This window comes from Muntiacus reevesi, chromosome 3 (assembly GCF_963930625.1).
Source record: "Muntiacus reevesi chromosome 3, mMunRee1.1, whole genome shotgun sequence".
In the NCBI taxonomy this organism is placed as follows: domain Eukaryota; kingdom Metazoa; phylum Chordata; class Mammalia; order Artiodactyla; family Cervidae; genus Muntiacus; species Muntiacus reevesi.
The window spans coordinates 185,153,101-185,165,893 of NC_089251.1; the positions used below are offsets into that span (position 1 = coordinate 185,153,101).

Genomic DNA, 12,793 nt, shown 5'->3' on the forward strand with positions numbered 1-12,793 from the left:
ATCACCCACCCAAAGGTAGTCACCAGAATGACCCTCTGATGTTGTCACTGAAGAACTGATGCTTTTTCCCTATCACCTGAATGATTGGATTTTTACTGTAAGCACATATGAACATGACTAACAAAGCTAGAACTTTTAATGAAGTTTATACAGCATATATGGGGCTTCCCTGGTGGCTCAGAGGTAAAGAATCTGCCTGCAATGCAGGAGACCCGGGTTCCATCCTTGGGTCAGGAAGATCCCCTGGAGGAGGGAATGGCAACCCACTCCAGTATTCTTGCCTGGAGAAACCCATGGACAGAGGAGCCTGGAGGGCTACAGTCTGTGGGGTCGCACAGAGTCAGACATGACTGAGCAACTAAGCAGCAACATAGAGCATATATAATTGCACAGAAATGAAAGTATAACAAAATATTAATTCAAGAAAGCATAAACATCTTACATATGGTATGACCAAAGTTAGAATACATATGAAAAACAGACTGGAAAAAAATTGCCAAACGAAACCAATGGAAATTATCTTTGAGAATGGTACTGATTATTTTTTCCTTTTGCCTTGGTTCTATGTCTTTTATTTATTTATTTATTTATTTTTGGTTCTATGTCTTTTAAACTCCCTGTGATATGACTTTTTCTATTTCTGTTTTTCCTGTTTACTAAAAACATTTCTAAACACATAAGGAAAAAGTATAATAAAACACCAGGAATCTATCGGCCAGCTTCAACAGCTATCAAAATTGAGGTGTGTATGTCTCATCTTTCCCCCATCTGTTTTTATTTTTTCTGGAATATTTTAAAACAAATTTCAGATATCTTTTCATTCTACTCTATATACTTTAAAAGATCATATTCTTACAAAGTCACAATACTATCCTTTCATCTATTAAGAAATAAACAAAAACTTCTTCATACTGTATAATACTTAACCCATAACGGAAAATCTGGGATTGCCTAAGACATGTCTTTATACAGTTGGGGTTTTTTTAATGCGAATCTAATCAAGGTCTAATCACTGGATTCTGTTAAGCGTCTTGAACCCTACTCTAGCAGTATTAAGGGCTGAGTTGTCCCCCCAAATTTATATACTGAAATCCTGGTCCACAGAATCTCAGAATGTGACTATATTTGGAGACAAGGTCTTTAAGGAGCTAAATTAAAATTAGGTCATTAGGGTGGGCTTTAATCTAGTGTGACTGATATCCCTTTAAGGGATTAGGGCAAGTACACATAAGTACAAAGGGAAGACTATATGAAGACTCAGAGGGAGCAGCCTTCTACAAGCCAAGGGGAGAGGCCACAGAAGAAAAAAACCCCTTGCTGACACGTTGATCTTGAACCTCTAACCTCCAGAACTGTGAAAACTTAAATCTGTTGTTTAAGTCACCCAGTCTGTGGTACTTTGCATAGGAGCCCTAGAAAACTAATACAAATAGTAAAACCAACATTTTTTCTAATTAGTTTAACACAGTCCTGTCCTGGGAATAAATAGTTTATATATCAACCATATTTATGTTTTATTCAGTAAATTTACTATTTTTATTTATTTAATGTTTTGAATACCCTAAATCTATTTTCATGAATGATTGGCCAATTACATGGTAATTACTACCACCACTACTCATAATTGCTCATCTCTCCTAATTCTAATAGAGTGAGTGACCTCAGTCTTGATCTTGGTTAATGAAAGCAAGTAAAAGTAGCATATTTGCTTTTTCCAACTTGAACGGGACTCATGAATATGTTAACTATATACTCAAATGCCTACTGGATATATCCTACTGAAAACACCTTTTCCTCCATACCTGCTGTTCCTGCATTTCCATTGTTAATTAATTAGCCATTCTTCACCCAGATATCTAAGCCAGAAACCTCAGTACATCAAAACCATTTTTTATAATTTTAAAATGTTGTTCAATTACAGAAAAAAATTGCAGGAATAGTAAAAGGAATACCTTTGCACAAATTCTCCAATTACTGAAATATTACACTTGTTTCATTATTCTCTGTGTATATATGTATAAACATATAATTTATATTTTTATTTACTTATAAAATTATACTTATTGTTTTTTGGAACCATTTGAGTAAGTTATAAGCCTACAGCTTCATGACCTTTAAACACTTCTCTGTGTATTTTCTAGAAATGAAGGTATCTCCTACATTACCACAGTCCTTAAAATCAGGAAACTAACATTGTTAAAATACCACCATCTAGTTCACAGACCCCATTCACACTTTGTCAGTGGTCCCAGTAATATCCTTTATAACAAAAAGATCCAATTCAGAGTCATATGGTCCATTCAAGGGTCATGTCTCTTTAGTCTGTTACAAACTGAAGACGATTAGGCATTCCTTTGTCTATCATGACCTGGACACTTTTGGAGAGTACAGGTCTATGACTTTGTAGAATGTCCCTCAGTTTGGAGTTGTCTTATCTTTCCTCGTGATTAGATTCAAGCTATGCATTTTGGGGGCAGAAATATCAAAATAGTGTGTTCTAAGGACCTCTTGCCATATACATATATTTATGCATATGTGGGTGCATGTGTGTGTATCTCTTACAACTCTCACCTTCTAGTTTTAGCATACATTGAGGATTCTTGTCTGAATCAGTCTGTACTATAGAGGTTGCCAAACAGTGATGTTGCTATCTAAATCATTCTTTCTACATTTATTAGTTAGCAATCTAACATAAGGAAGAGCATTTCCTTATCCCCATTTTTAAAAACTCATATATTTATGTCAATATGGACTCAAGTATTCTTTGTCAGCGGGTCATAGTTTATTAACATTATTATACAGATGCTCAGATTGACCCAAAGGTGGCTAATGGGGGCCCTTTCAAGCTGAATTCCCTGTCCCTTTGATATGTTCTGGGCTTCCCTTGTAGCTCAGCTGGTAAAGAGTCCACCTGCAATGTAGAAGACCTGAGTTTAATCCCTGGGTTGGGAAGATCCCCTGGAGAAGGGAACCCACTCCAGTATTCTGGTCTGGATAATTCCATGGACTATAGAGTCCATGGGGTCACAAAGCATCAGACACAGCTGGGCAGCTTTCACTATTAATATGTTCCATCATTCTGTGAGAACTTTCTTCACATCCATTTTTGTTTAATTTCTAGTGCAAGAAGATTTTCCAAGGTCATGTTACATTTGCCAAGCTCCGGCTCTGGATTAGTCATTTCTCCAGGGCCTCTAGTTCCTATCAATGGAGAATAGCGTTAAGAGAGCAAGGTCTGGGTGCTATGTGCTCATGGCTTCTAAGGTATCATTGCTCCTAGAGATTCTGAACAGAGAGCTAGGGGAAAGATAGATAGGAGACACATATATACACATTTACACAGTACTTTATCTGTATTTCTGTATATGTTTACATATATATTGAAGACTGTGAGTTCAATTCCAATCCAACAAAACCATCACAAAAGTCATTCTGGAATTCCTCTTTTTCCTATTCGTAACTCCCTTCTTCGTTAAGGAGAAAGATTGCCTCTCATTAGCCCCAACACACTTATTTCTTCACTCCTCTTTTATGTAACCATTATGACCCTGACATGCTTGCTACCTCTTCATCAGGCAAGGGAAAAAATTGTTTATCATTTTTTATTCTTTCCTATCACTCACTTCTCCATCCAGTCAATCATCAAGTCCTAACATTTTCTACCTTCTAAAAATCTCCTCTGTTCATCCTGACCACTAGCATATTTTACATAGTCTACAACAACAGAATCTTAATTAATATTGCTGGATCTATATTTGTTTTCTTCCCATCCATTTTTCTATACTGCAGCCAGAGTTATCTTTCTGAAATTAATAGTTGACCATTTAACTGCATGGTTAAGACAACCTCAGATATGCAGATGATACTACTCTAATAGCAGAAAGTGAAGAAGAACTAAAGAGCCACTTGATGAGGGTGAAAGAGGAGAGTGAGAAAGCTGACTTAAAACTCAACATTAAACTAAGATCATGGCATCTTGTCCCATCATTTCATGGCAGATAGAAGGGGGAAAAATAGAAATAGTGACAGATTTTATATTCTTGGACTCCAAAATCAGTGCAGACAGTGACTGCAGCCATGAAGTTAAAAGATGCTTGCTCCTTGGAAGGAAAGCTATGACAAACCTAGATAGCGTATTAAAAAGCGAAGAGATTACTTTGCCAACAAAGATTCATACAGTCAAAGCTATGGTTTTTCCAGTAGTCATGTACAGATGTGAGAGCCGGAACATGGCAAAGACTGAGTGTCAAAGAATTGATGCTTTTGAACTGTGGTGATGAAGAAGACTTTTGAGATCCCCTTGCACAGCAAGAAGATCAAACCAGCCAATTCTTAAGGAAATCAACCCTGAACATTCATCAGAAGGACTGATGCTGAAGCTGAAGCTCCAATACTTTGGTTACTGGAGGCAAAGAGCCGATTCATTGGAAAATACACTGATGCCGGGAAAGACTGAAGGCAAAAGAGAAGGGGGCAGCAGAGGATGAGATGGTTGGATAACATCACCCACTCAGTGGACATGAATTTGAGCAAACTCTGGGAGACAGTGAAGGACAGGGAAGCCTGGAAGGCTGCAGTCCGTGACGCTGCAAAGAGTTGGATGTGACCTAGTGACTCAACAACAACAAAACCCTTCAAGGGTACCTCACTGACTTCACAATACACTGTTTGGATCTCCCCAAAACTTGCTTATTTTTTGTCTTATTTCCTCCAAAAGCTCCCTTTGTCATTCTCACCAATTCAGTAAGCCATGCTGAATTTACTTCAGTTCTTGGATTATGCCAAACTTTCCTTTAGTGAGAAATACGCTCCATCTTTTTCTACTCAGAAACTCTTCCTAACCTATATAACTCTACACATTGTTTAGATTTTTACTTAAATGTCACCTGCTGTGAATTATCCTTGACCACCCTTCCCCTCTACCCCCACACACACACACCTCTCTCTACAAGCTGCTGTAAGGTTTAGGCAAGAGGTAACAGATATACATCTCAGCCAGTCTAATAGACTGTGGAATGTGTTATTGAAATAAGTAATAACGAGCTAGAATTATAACCTGTCTTTGTAAAGTGAGTACTTACATCACAACTGTGAGGACCGATGAAAAGTGCATAAAATACCTAAATTGTAAAGCCAATATATGTCATCTATTACTCATTCACATATGTTTGTAAAGCATGAACTACTTGATATGTATTGTGGTAGACACTAGGGCTTGGGAAATTAATGTAAACAGTTAAAGTATAACTTAAATCAGTGTCCAAAGCATAACAAGATATATACCAGGAATACTTGGTGAAATTAGTTAACCTGATTAAGATTCAAAGCATGGACAACATTTGGGTTGAGACATGGAGGAGTAGGATTTTACAAGGAAGGATTCTTCAGGGAGACAGGACAGTATGTGCAAGAACTGGGGCGTGAAAGGGTATGAATTATCTTGCGTGATACACAAATTCAATGTAAACCGAAACATGAGACTGAAACAAGGCAATGAGAGATGAAACTAGTCAGGGAGATGGAGTGTCTTTTATCCTGGGCAAAGTAACACAACCTTCTCCTACCGATCATCTTTGAATAATTTTCAGGACAGCGGTATTATCAAATTCACAGTTTCAGTGAGGTCATTATGGCAGCCGTGTGGAGAATGGAATTCAGGGATCAAAACTGGAGTCAAGGGACTGGTAATGAGGCTATCTCACAACACTCCCAATGTGAAGTGATGAAGATGAACAGAAAGCAGTGGGAGTTAAGATGGACAGATCTTACCCTGGGGATGTTAGAAATGTAGAACGGACATGATTTGATGTTAAAAGGCATTTGGGAGGATCTACAGGAATTTAACTAGAAAACTGGGAGGATAAAACCAAGATAGAGATCTTGAAAGATAATTAAATTTTAAGTGGAAAGATGGGGATCTACTGGGTTGGTTAAAATTTATCACTAACTTCTCACAGGATTTGGAAAAACAAATGAGATACGCTTTGAAGTGTGTAGAGAAGCAAATGAGAATGGAAAAGCTGGACTCCAAAGAAATATGCATAATGCTCTTACCACACAAACGAAGCAACAGGTTTTAGTGTGACTGCAGAGTGTAGAAAATTCGAGAGTCCTGGAGTGACTTGACTAGTATTTTTCCATCCCTGGTGACTCAGAGCTAAAGATGGCGCCTGTGGCAAAAATTAGAACGTGGGAGGGGGCACTGGGTGTAGCAGAAGATGACCTTTTGGGGGTTGCTGTTCTGTTTTAAACACACAGTTATCTCACTATAACTGAGATAACTCAGCACCAGATGAATCGTGGATAATTTTTTCCCCTAAGATTTGATCTGTGGTACAATTCTGTATTCTCCACGCTTAGAAGAATGTTTCATTTCGTGGGCACGATCGCGTGGGGGAGGGTGGTGGTGGTGGTGGCTTGACAAGTGTATTTCTTTGCATCATTCGTGTTTCTTTGCCTTGGCGGATTCCACGACAGCATTCGTCTGGCTTTGCCCCCGCCCGTTTTTCCCAGAGCGGGCTACAGTTCTGAAGAGCAGAGAGCTTCTTCCGGGTAACAGAAGCTCCGAGAAGCACCTGCGTATTCCCAGGGTCCCTTCCGGCTCCAGGGAGAACGTATTCTTTCTCTTTCGCGGCCCGCGCGGGCCCGAGGAGTCCAGCGCGCGGCCCCCGAGCGCGCGCCCCACCGCAGTCTGAGGGCGCGCGCGCGCCGCCTCCGCCTACGCCACACAGCAGCGCCTCCGGGCCACCGAGAAGGCGGCGCGGGGGCGGGGCTTCAGGAGGGGCGGAGCCACGGAGGGGCGCCGAGGCCCGGCCGAGGTCCAAACGGAGAGCAGGGCCCGCATCGGTTGTCATGGGGACGGCGGCGTAGGCAGGCGCTGACGTCGGCTGGAGGCGCGCTGCCCGCACTGCGGCACCCGGCCGGTGCTCAGAGTCTGGGAGGCTGGCGGTGGGGGTGCCTGGGTGGCCACCTGACTCCCAGCCCGCCCCGCACGGTCCGGGCGGTGGCTCACTAGGGACCCGCTGTCCGCAGCTCTGCGCCCTCTTCTGTGTGAGTACCCTGCAGGCCTGGTAGTGGCGGGATCCCGGGCCGGGAACTCGGCCTGCCCTGCCCTCTCTGGGGACAGCAGCGTGGAGGGCTGCTCGGATCCTAGGGCGTGGGGGCGGTGGGCCCAGCAGGGCGGACGGGGGCGGCGATGCGCCACTGCAGTCTGACCGGCCCAGCGCCGCGGAGTGGAGAGATGTGGTTTTGAGAGTTACCTCTACGTACTTAACTTTTCTTCTCCCGTTCCTGGGCGGATCTTCTCCGGAGCGTTGAGCGTGTTGTACTGAAAGAGTGAATGCAATCTTTGCCTTTTCTATTCCTGATTCTGGTTTAACAGCATTTAAATCAGATGCGCACTAAGAACATTTATTTCCTTTTAGGGTGTCATCTTGGTGCTGAATCTTGAACCTGTGAAATGCCTTCTTAATTACATCTGAGAAAAGGTGATCGATCTGTTAACGTTTCTAAGAGTCTACTTACATTAATAGGGTCATTTCCATATGTATACAAATAGAAGAAAACGTATGCTGTTTAGGAATCCCTCCCAAATGGCTGTGCTATTTTTCAACATTACTGTAAGAACATCTACTGACTGGAGTATATGACTTTTCCTTCTTCTGAGAAAAGGATGCTAAAAGTTTTTTCACCTGTTGCATTTATGATTGCTATTACTGCTTGGGTCTTAGGGAAGGTTGCTTGTTATGAGGACTCTGCGAAGCTAAAAAATATATATGAAAGAAAAAAAAAATATGAAAGAAATTCAAATGCCCCAAATTTTTAATCGTATTTATAATCTTACATATTTATAAAGACTATCTTGATTTATTGATTGAATATGTATACGGGTTTTTGTTTCCTTTTTTCCCCGTGCTGTAAAATTCAGTTAAGGAGTGAATCATCCAAGCCTCTGCCTGTTTTTTCCTTCATTTTTAGTCATTTATTGGCTGATAATGAGGTGTTTAGAGAAAAAATGAGATGAAATGTAACGCAGTTTGTTTTTCTATTTTGTATTAATATCTGTTAGCAAGTCCTGTTAAAGGGATTGTGAGGGAGAAGTTTTTAAATATAATGACATATATGAAGTTCACAGATGTCCTTTTAAGTTTGACCTTAATTTTTCTGGATGATCTTACTTATCAAATGTCCGTCATTATTAAAGTATTTGCTATAGTACACATTACCGTTTAGAGATGATTATTTCTGTAGTGTATTTGCTGTGTTCATCATTGAATAATATTAGTGTTTACTAATGGATTGTACATTAGACTATTAAATAATAGTAAATAATGTAAATATATAATTATGTTTTGTCTATCACATAATTGTCTATTTTTAATACTGTAATAATCACATAAAGTAATGGGCCATCCACTGTGCTGGTCACTTTTCCTTTTCAGTATTTCCTTTTCTCCTTATAATAAAGTAGGTGCCATTTTCATTTCCCAGGCAAAAAAAAAAAACAAGCCTTAGTGAGATTAAGTGGCTTGCCCAAAGCCATACATTCAGTAATTATCAAAACAAGAGCTTATGCCTGACTCTATTACTGCCCCACCCCCTTTTAAAATGGGAATACATAGATGAAGAGATCATAGGCCTAGCCTTCCCACAAGCTAATAGTTTGGTTGGGGAGGAGTGGGTAGTTTATTAGAGTGAAAATTCAGGAAGCAGAAGGAGGAATGAATATCAAGGCACTGCGGGAGCACGGTGTAGACCACTTCTTTCTTGAAACTCTTTTTTTCCTTTGGTTACTTCTGCCAGTTTTTCATTATCTGCCTGATGTCTTTTAGTTTATTTTGTGGGCCCAGAATTTTCTTTTCAGCATTTTTTCTTGCAACCATCACAAATGTAAATAATGCCCAAATTTTCATCCTCTGTCTCGTCACTGAGTTGCTATATTCTGTTGTCTGCCAAACATAAATGGATTATATGTATATGTATTTCTTTCCATCCTTACACATACCCACATACACTATGTGTGTGTGTGTGTGTGTATATATATATATATATATAGTAATAATAGCTATCATTTTTGGAGAGCTTGCCATACACTAGGCATTGTGCTAAGTGTTTTACTTGCATATTCTTATTTAATCTTTACAGTACCCTATAAGTCATTTATTACTATTATTCTCTTTTGAAAGATGAGGAATTGAGGTCCACAGAGTTTAATCTACTGACAGGTAGAACCAGGAATCCGACAATAGAGCCAGCGCTTGTAGCTGCTTAATACCCATCAGATATCAGCCCAACATGTCCCACTAAGTTCATTGAGTGTCTCTATAAGAAATATCTATTATAATTCTAGCTAATGTTGTTGATGTTTGTTCTGAGGCACTCTTTTAGCCTTTTAATCATTTAACTCTTAACAACAGTCTTCTGAATAGTTGCCGTCAGACTGACTTTACAGATGAGGAAACAAATTGCCCAGCCTATGCAAGTAACTGTGGGAGATTACAGTAATTCCAGGACTTGTGTTTTAAACAGCTCCACTGCTGCTGAGGCTGCTGCTAAGTCGCTTCAGTCGTGTCCAACTCTGTGCGACCTCATAGACGGCAGCCCACCAGGCTCCGCCGTCCCTGGGATTCTCCAGGCAAGAATACTGGAGTGGGCTGCCATTTCCTTCTCCAATGAGTGAAAGTGAAAAGTGAAAGTGAAGTTGCTCAGTCATGTCCAAATCTTCCTGACCCCATGGACTGCAGCCTACCAGGCTCCTCCATCCATGGGATTTTCCAGGCAAGAGTACTGGAGTGGGGTGCCATTGCCTTCTCATAAACAACTCCACTATACTTGCCTATACTGCGCTGTACTCCAATTAATGATACTACTGGTCTAATTATTCAAGTTTGAAAACCATGAGAATCGTCCTTGACTCTCTGTTCTCTTTAGGAGTTTTTATTTCATCTGTGTAAAATGTCATAAATTTTCTGCTCAGATAAAACAAAAGAAGTAAACCTTTCTTGATGGCTCAGAGTCATAGTTCAGCTGTCATCCTGATACTTAAATCACTATGAAGTGCCAGTCCCTCAATTGTGTCCGACTCTTTGTGACTCTGTAGCCCCACCAGCTCCTCTGTCTCTGGAGTTCCCCAGGCAAGAATACTGGGGTGGGTTGCCATTTCCTACTCCAGGGGATCATCCCCCAGGGATTGAACGCAGGTCTCCTGCATTGCAGGCAGATTCTTTACTGTCTACGCCACCAGGGAATCACTGTGGAATGCTTTTAAGTATTAAATCTTTATTTGCTTTCTATTTTTTCCTATTTATGTGCTGCCAGGTTTCCGTTAGTGATGCAGTTGGCTTTGCGGCCTCTCTCTTTTCTAATCTGGGGTAGATTGGAAAGATGATCAGACTTACTCAACCTAAATCATCTATAAAGAGTTAACACTGGTTCATATCAATAAGGAGTAGGAGGTTTTACTCTGTGGATTTAATGATGTCTGTTTTGTCTGTGTACTGGATAGTTGTTACAGAAGTTAACTCACATAATTAGTTTATTTGTATAAGCATTCTTTTTAGCATTTCTTATCAGACTTTTCTGTCCAAAGTACCACTAATACTAAAGGAACATGAATGTGGATCTCTGGGGATCTAGAACCTTAACTGGTAACTGTTGAGCCAAAATTTAAAAAAAATATTTTTAAGTCTTCGGTTTTATTCTTAAAAATATATGCACATTATGTTCCAGTGTGAGAATTAATGTTTTAGACACCCTCATCTTTTAAAAAATTGAAAATTTAAGAATATATATACTGAGTTTAATCCATGTTTTAGGTACACAATGATACAAATCCAGGTATTGATCTGAGAAGATGGAATGAATACTTGTGCTAAACCTTCTGTTGCAGCAGTATTTTCAGTGGCAGACACAGAAATATTTAAATTCATTATCTGTGAATGTGCCACCCAGAAGTATACTTTACTAGTGCAATAATATATGCGCTTGGGAAAATCAGTTGTGATACGGAGTTTGGTTTCTCAGAAGTACATTGAAATGTCCATTTATTTACTTAAAATACTTCAGTGTTAGTGTTAGTCGCTCAGTCGTGTCCGACACTGCGACCTCGTGGACTGTAACCTACCACGCTCCTCTGTCCGTGGAATTCTCCAGGTAAGAATACTGAAGTGGGTTGCCATTCCCTTCTCAGGGGATCTTCTTGACCCAGGGATCAAACCGGGGTCTCTCGAATTGCAGGCAGATTATTTACCATCTGAGCTACCGGGAAAGCCCAAATACTTTAAAAGCACACTAAGTTAGATGCTTGTTGCCTTTCAATAATTAAAAAAAAATTTTCTCAATATATACGTATTTTACTCAATTTTGATCCAGTTTGCTTCACTTTAAGACTAAACTGATTTAGATGTATTTAAGTTGTTTGTATAAGATCGGGATAAGAGAACTTAGTTTTATTTTTAACCTGTTGAGATAGTGGACAATCACATAATGTTGCATGAAGAATATTCTATAACTTTTATTTGGAAAATCCATTTTACAAATAAATCTCTTTGTTTTAATAGGATCCTGACTGAATCAGTGCTTTATACTCTCACTCAATACTCTCCGTAAGGCTGAGATATGCCCACTGGTAAGATTTCTATGAAATTTTTTATATAAAGTGCTTATTATTTACTTTAAAGTTTGGATTATTTTAAGGGATTCTTTAACCAATTAAGGAGTAAAGTAGATAACAACCAAATATAAAATTTATAGATACTTCATAGTTTGATATTTCTTTCTGTGAAATGTTGGTAATTAAGGTTAATATGTGTTCAGTGGCTGGCAATTTGGGACTCAGCTGGGCAGAGTAAATAACATATGGTTATTTTTTATTTTTTATTATCAAATGTATATTTGACTTTAAAGTAGACTTTGGTGAACTTTTTCCTAAAAGGCAAACTAGTAAATATTTTAGGTTTGGTCTCTGCTACAACTACTCAACTCTGCCATAGAAGCACGGAGGCAGCCATGATAATTCTTAACAGAGTAGGTATGGCTGTGTTTCAATAAAACTTTATTTATTAAAACAGTTGACTGTCCTGTAGGTAGTTTCCCAATACCTGCCCTGGGGCATTCATTCATTCAGCATTTATTTGAAACATGTTTGAGTACTTACTCTGTGCTAGACTCCATGATAATAGCTAGGGATGTCGTTATGAACTATTGGGTATAGTGGGAGAGTCACAGTATATTTATATACATATATATATATATAGATATACAAATAATTATACAAATTCAAGCTGGGTTAAGTGCTGTGAAGGAAAAAGGTCTGCAGTGTGAGAAATGGAGAAATATAGATGAAGTTGTCAGGAAATGTTCTACTTTAGAGGCAACATTTAAAAACGGCATATTAAAAAAATAAATAAAAAAAGTAAAAACAGGCATATTAACCCCAGCCAGGTATGAGGAGTTAGAAGATGTCTGCACAGGGTAGAAGCAGCTTTATGTGGGAAATTGCCTGTTTTGGCAGAACAGCTAAAAAAGAAAAAAAAGGTATGTCTAGCTAGAATGTAGGAATGTCAGGAGTTGTTTTTTTTAATTGAAGCTGTAGAGGTAGAAACAGGCCAGGAAATGAGAACCACGTAGGGCACGTGAACGACTTGTTTTATTTTGTTCCAAGTGAACTGGGAAGCTCACAGTCTTAAGCAAGGACAGCCTGATATGATTTATGTTTAAAAGAGGAAAGCAACTTTCAGCTTTTAATATTTGTTGAAGACTTGGTTGTTGGCCAGTCAAGCGTTAGTCATTTTTC

General features: G+C 39.3%; 1 protein-coding gene across 1 annotated transcript in view; it reads left to right on the plus strand.

Annotated features, from left to right (window-relative positions):
- The first annotated feature begins 6,901 nt into the window (after window positions 1-6,901).
- AHI1 (Abelson helper integration site 1) overlaps window positions 6,902-12,793 on the plus strand; it is a 212,338-nt gene continuing 206,446 nt past the window's right edge. The window contains exons 1-3 of the mRNA XM_065931304.1: window positions 6,902-7,050; window positions 7,425-7,487; window positions 11,559-11,626. Coding sequence (XP_065787376.1) covers window positions 11,617-11,626 — 10 coding nt within the window. The 5' untranslated portion in view covers window positions 6,902-7,050; window positions 7,425-7,487; window positions 11,559-11,616. The remainder of the gene's footprint in view (window positions 7,051-7,424; window positions 7,488-11,558; window positions 11,627-12,793) is intronic.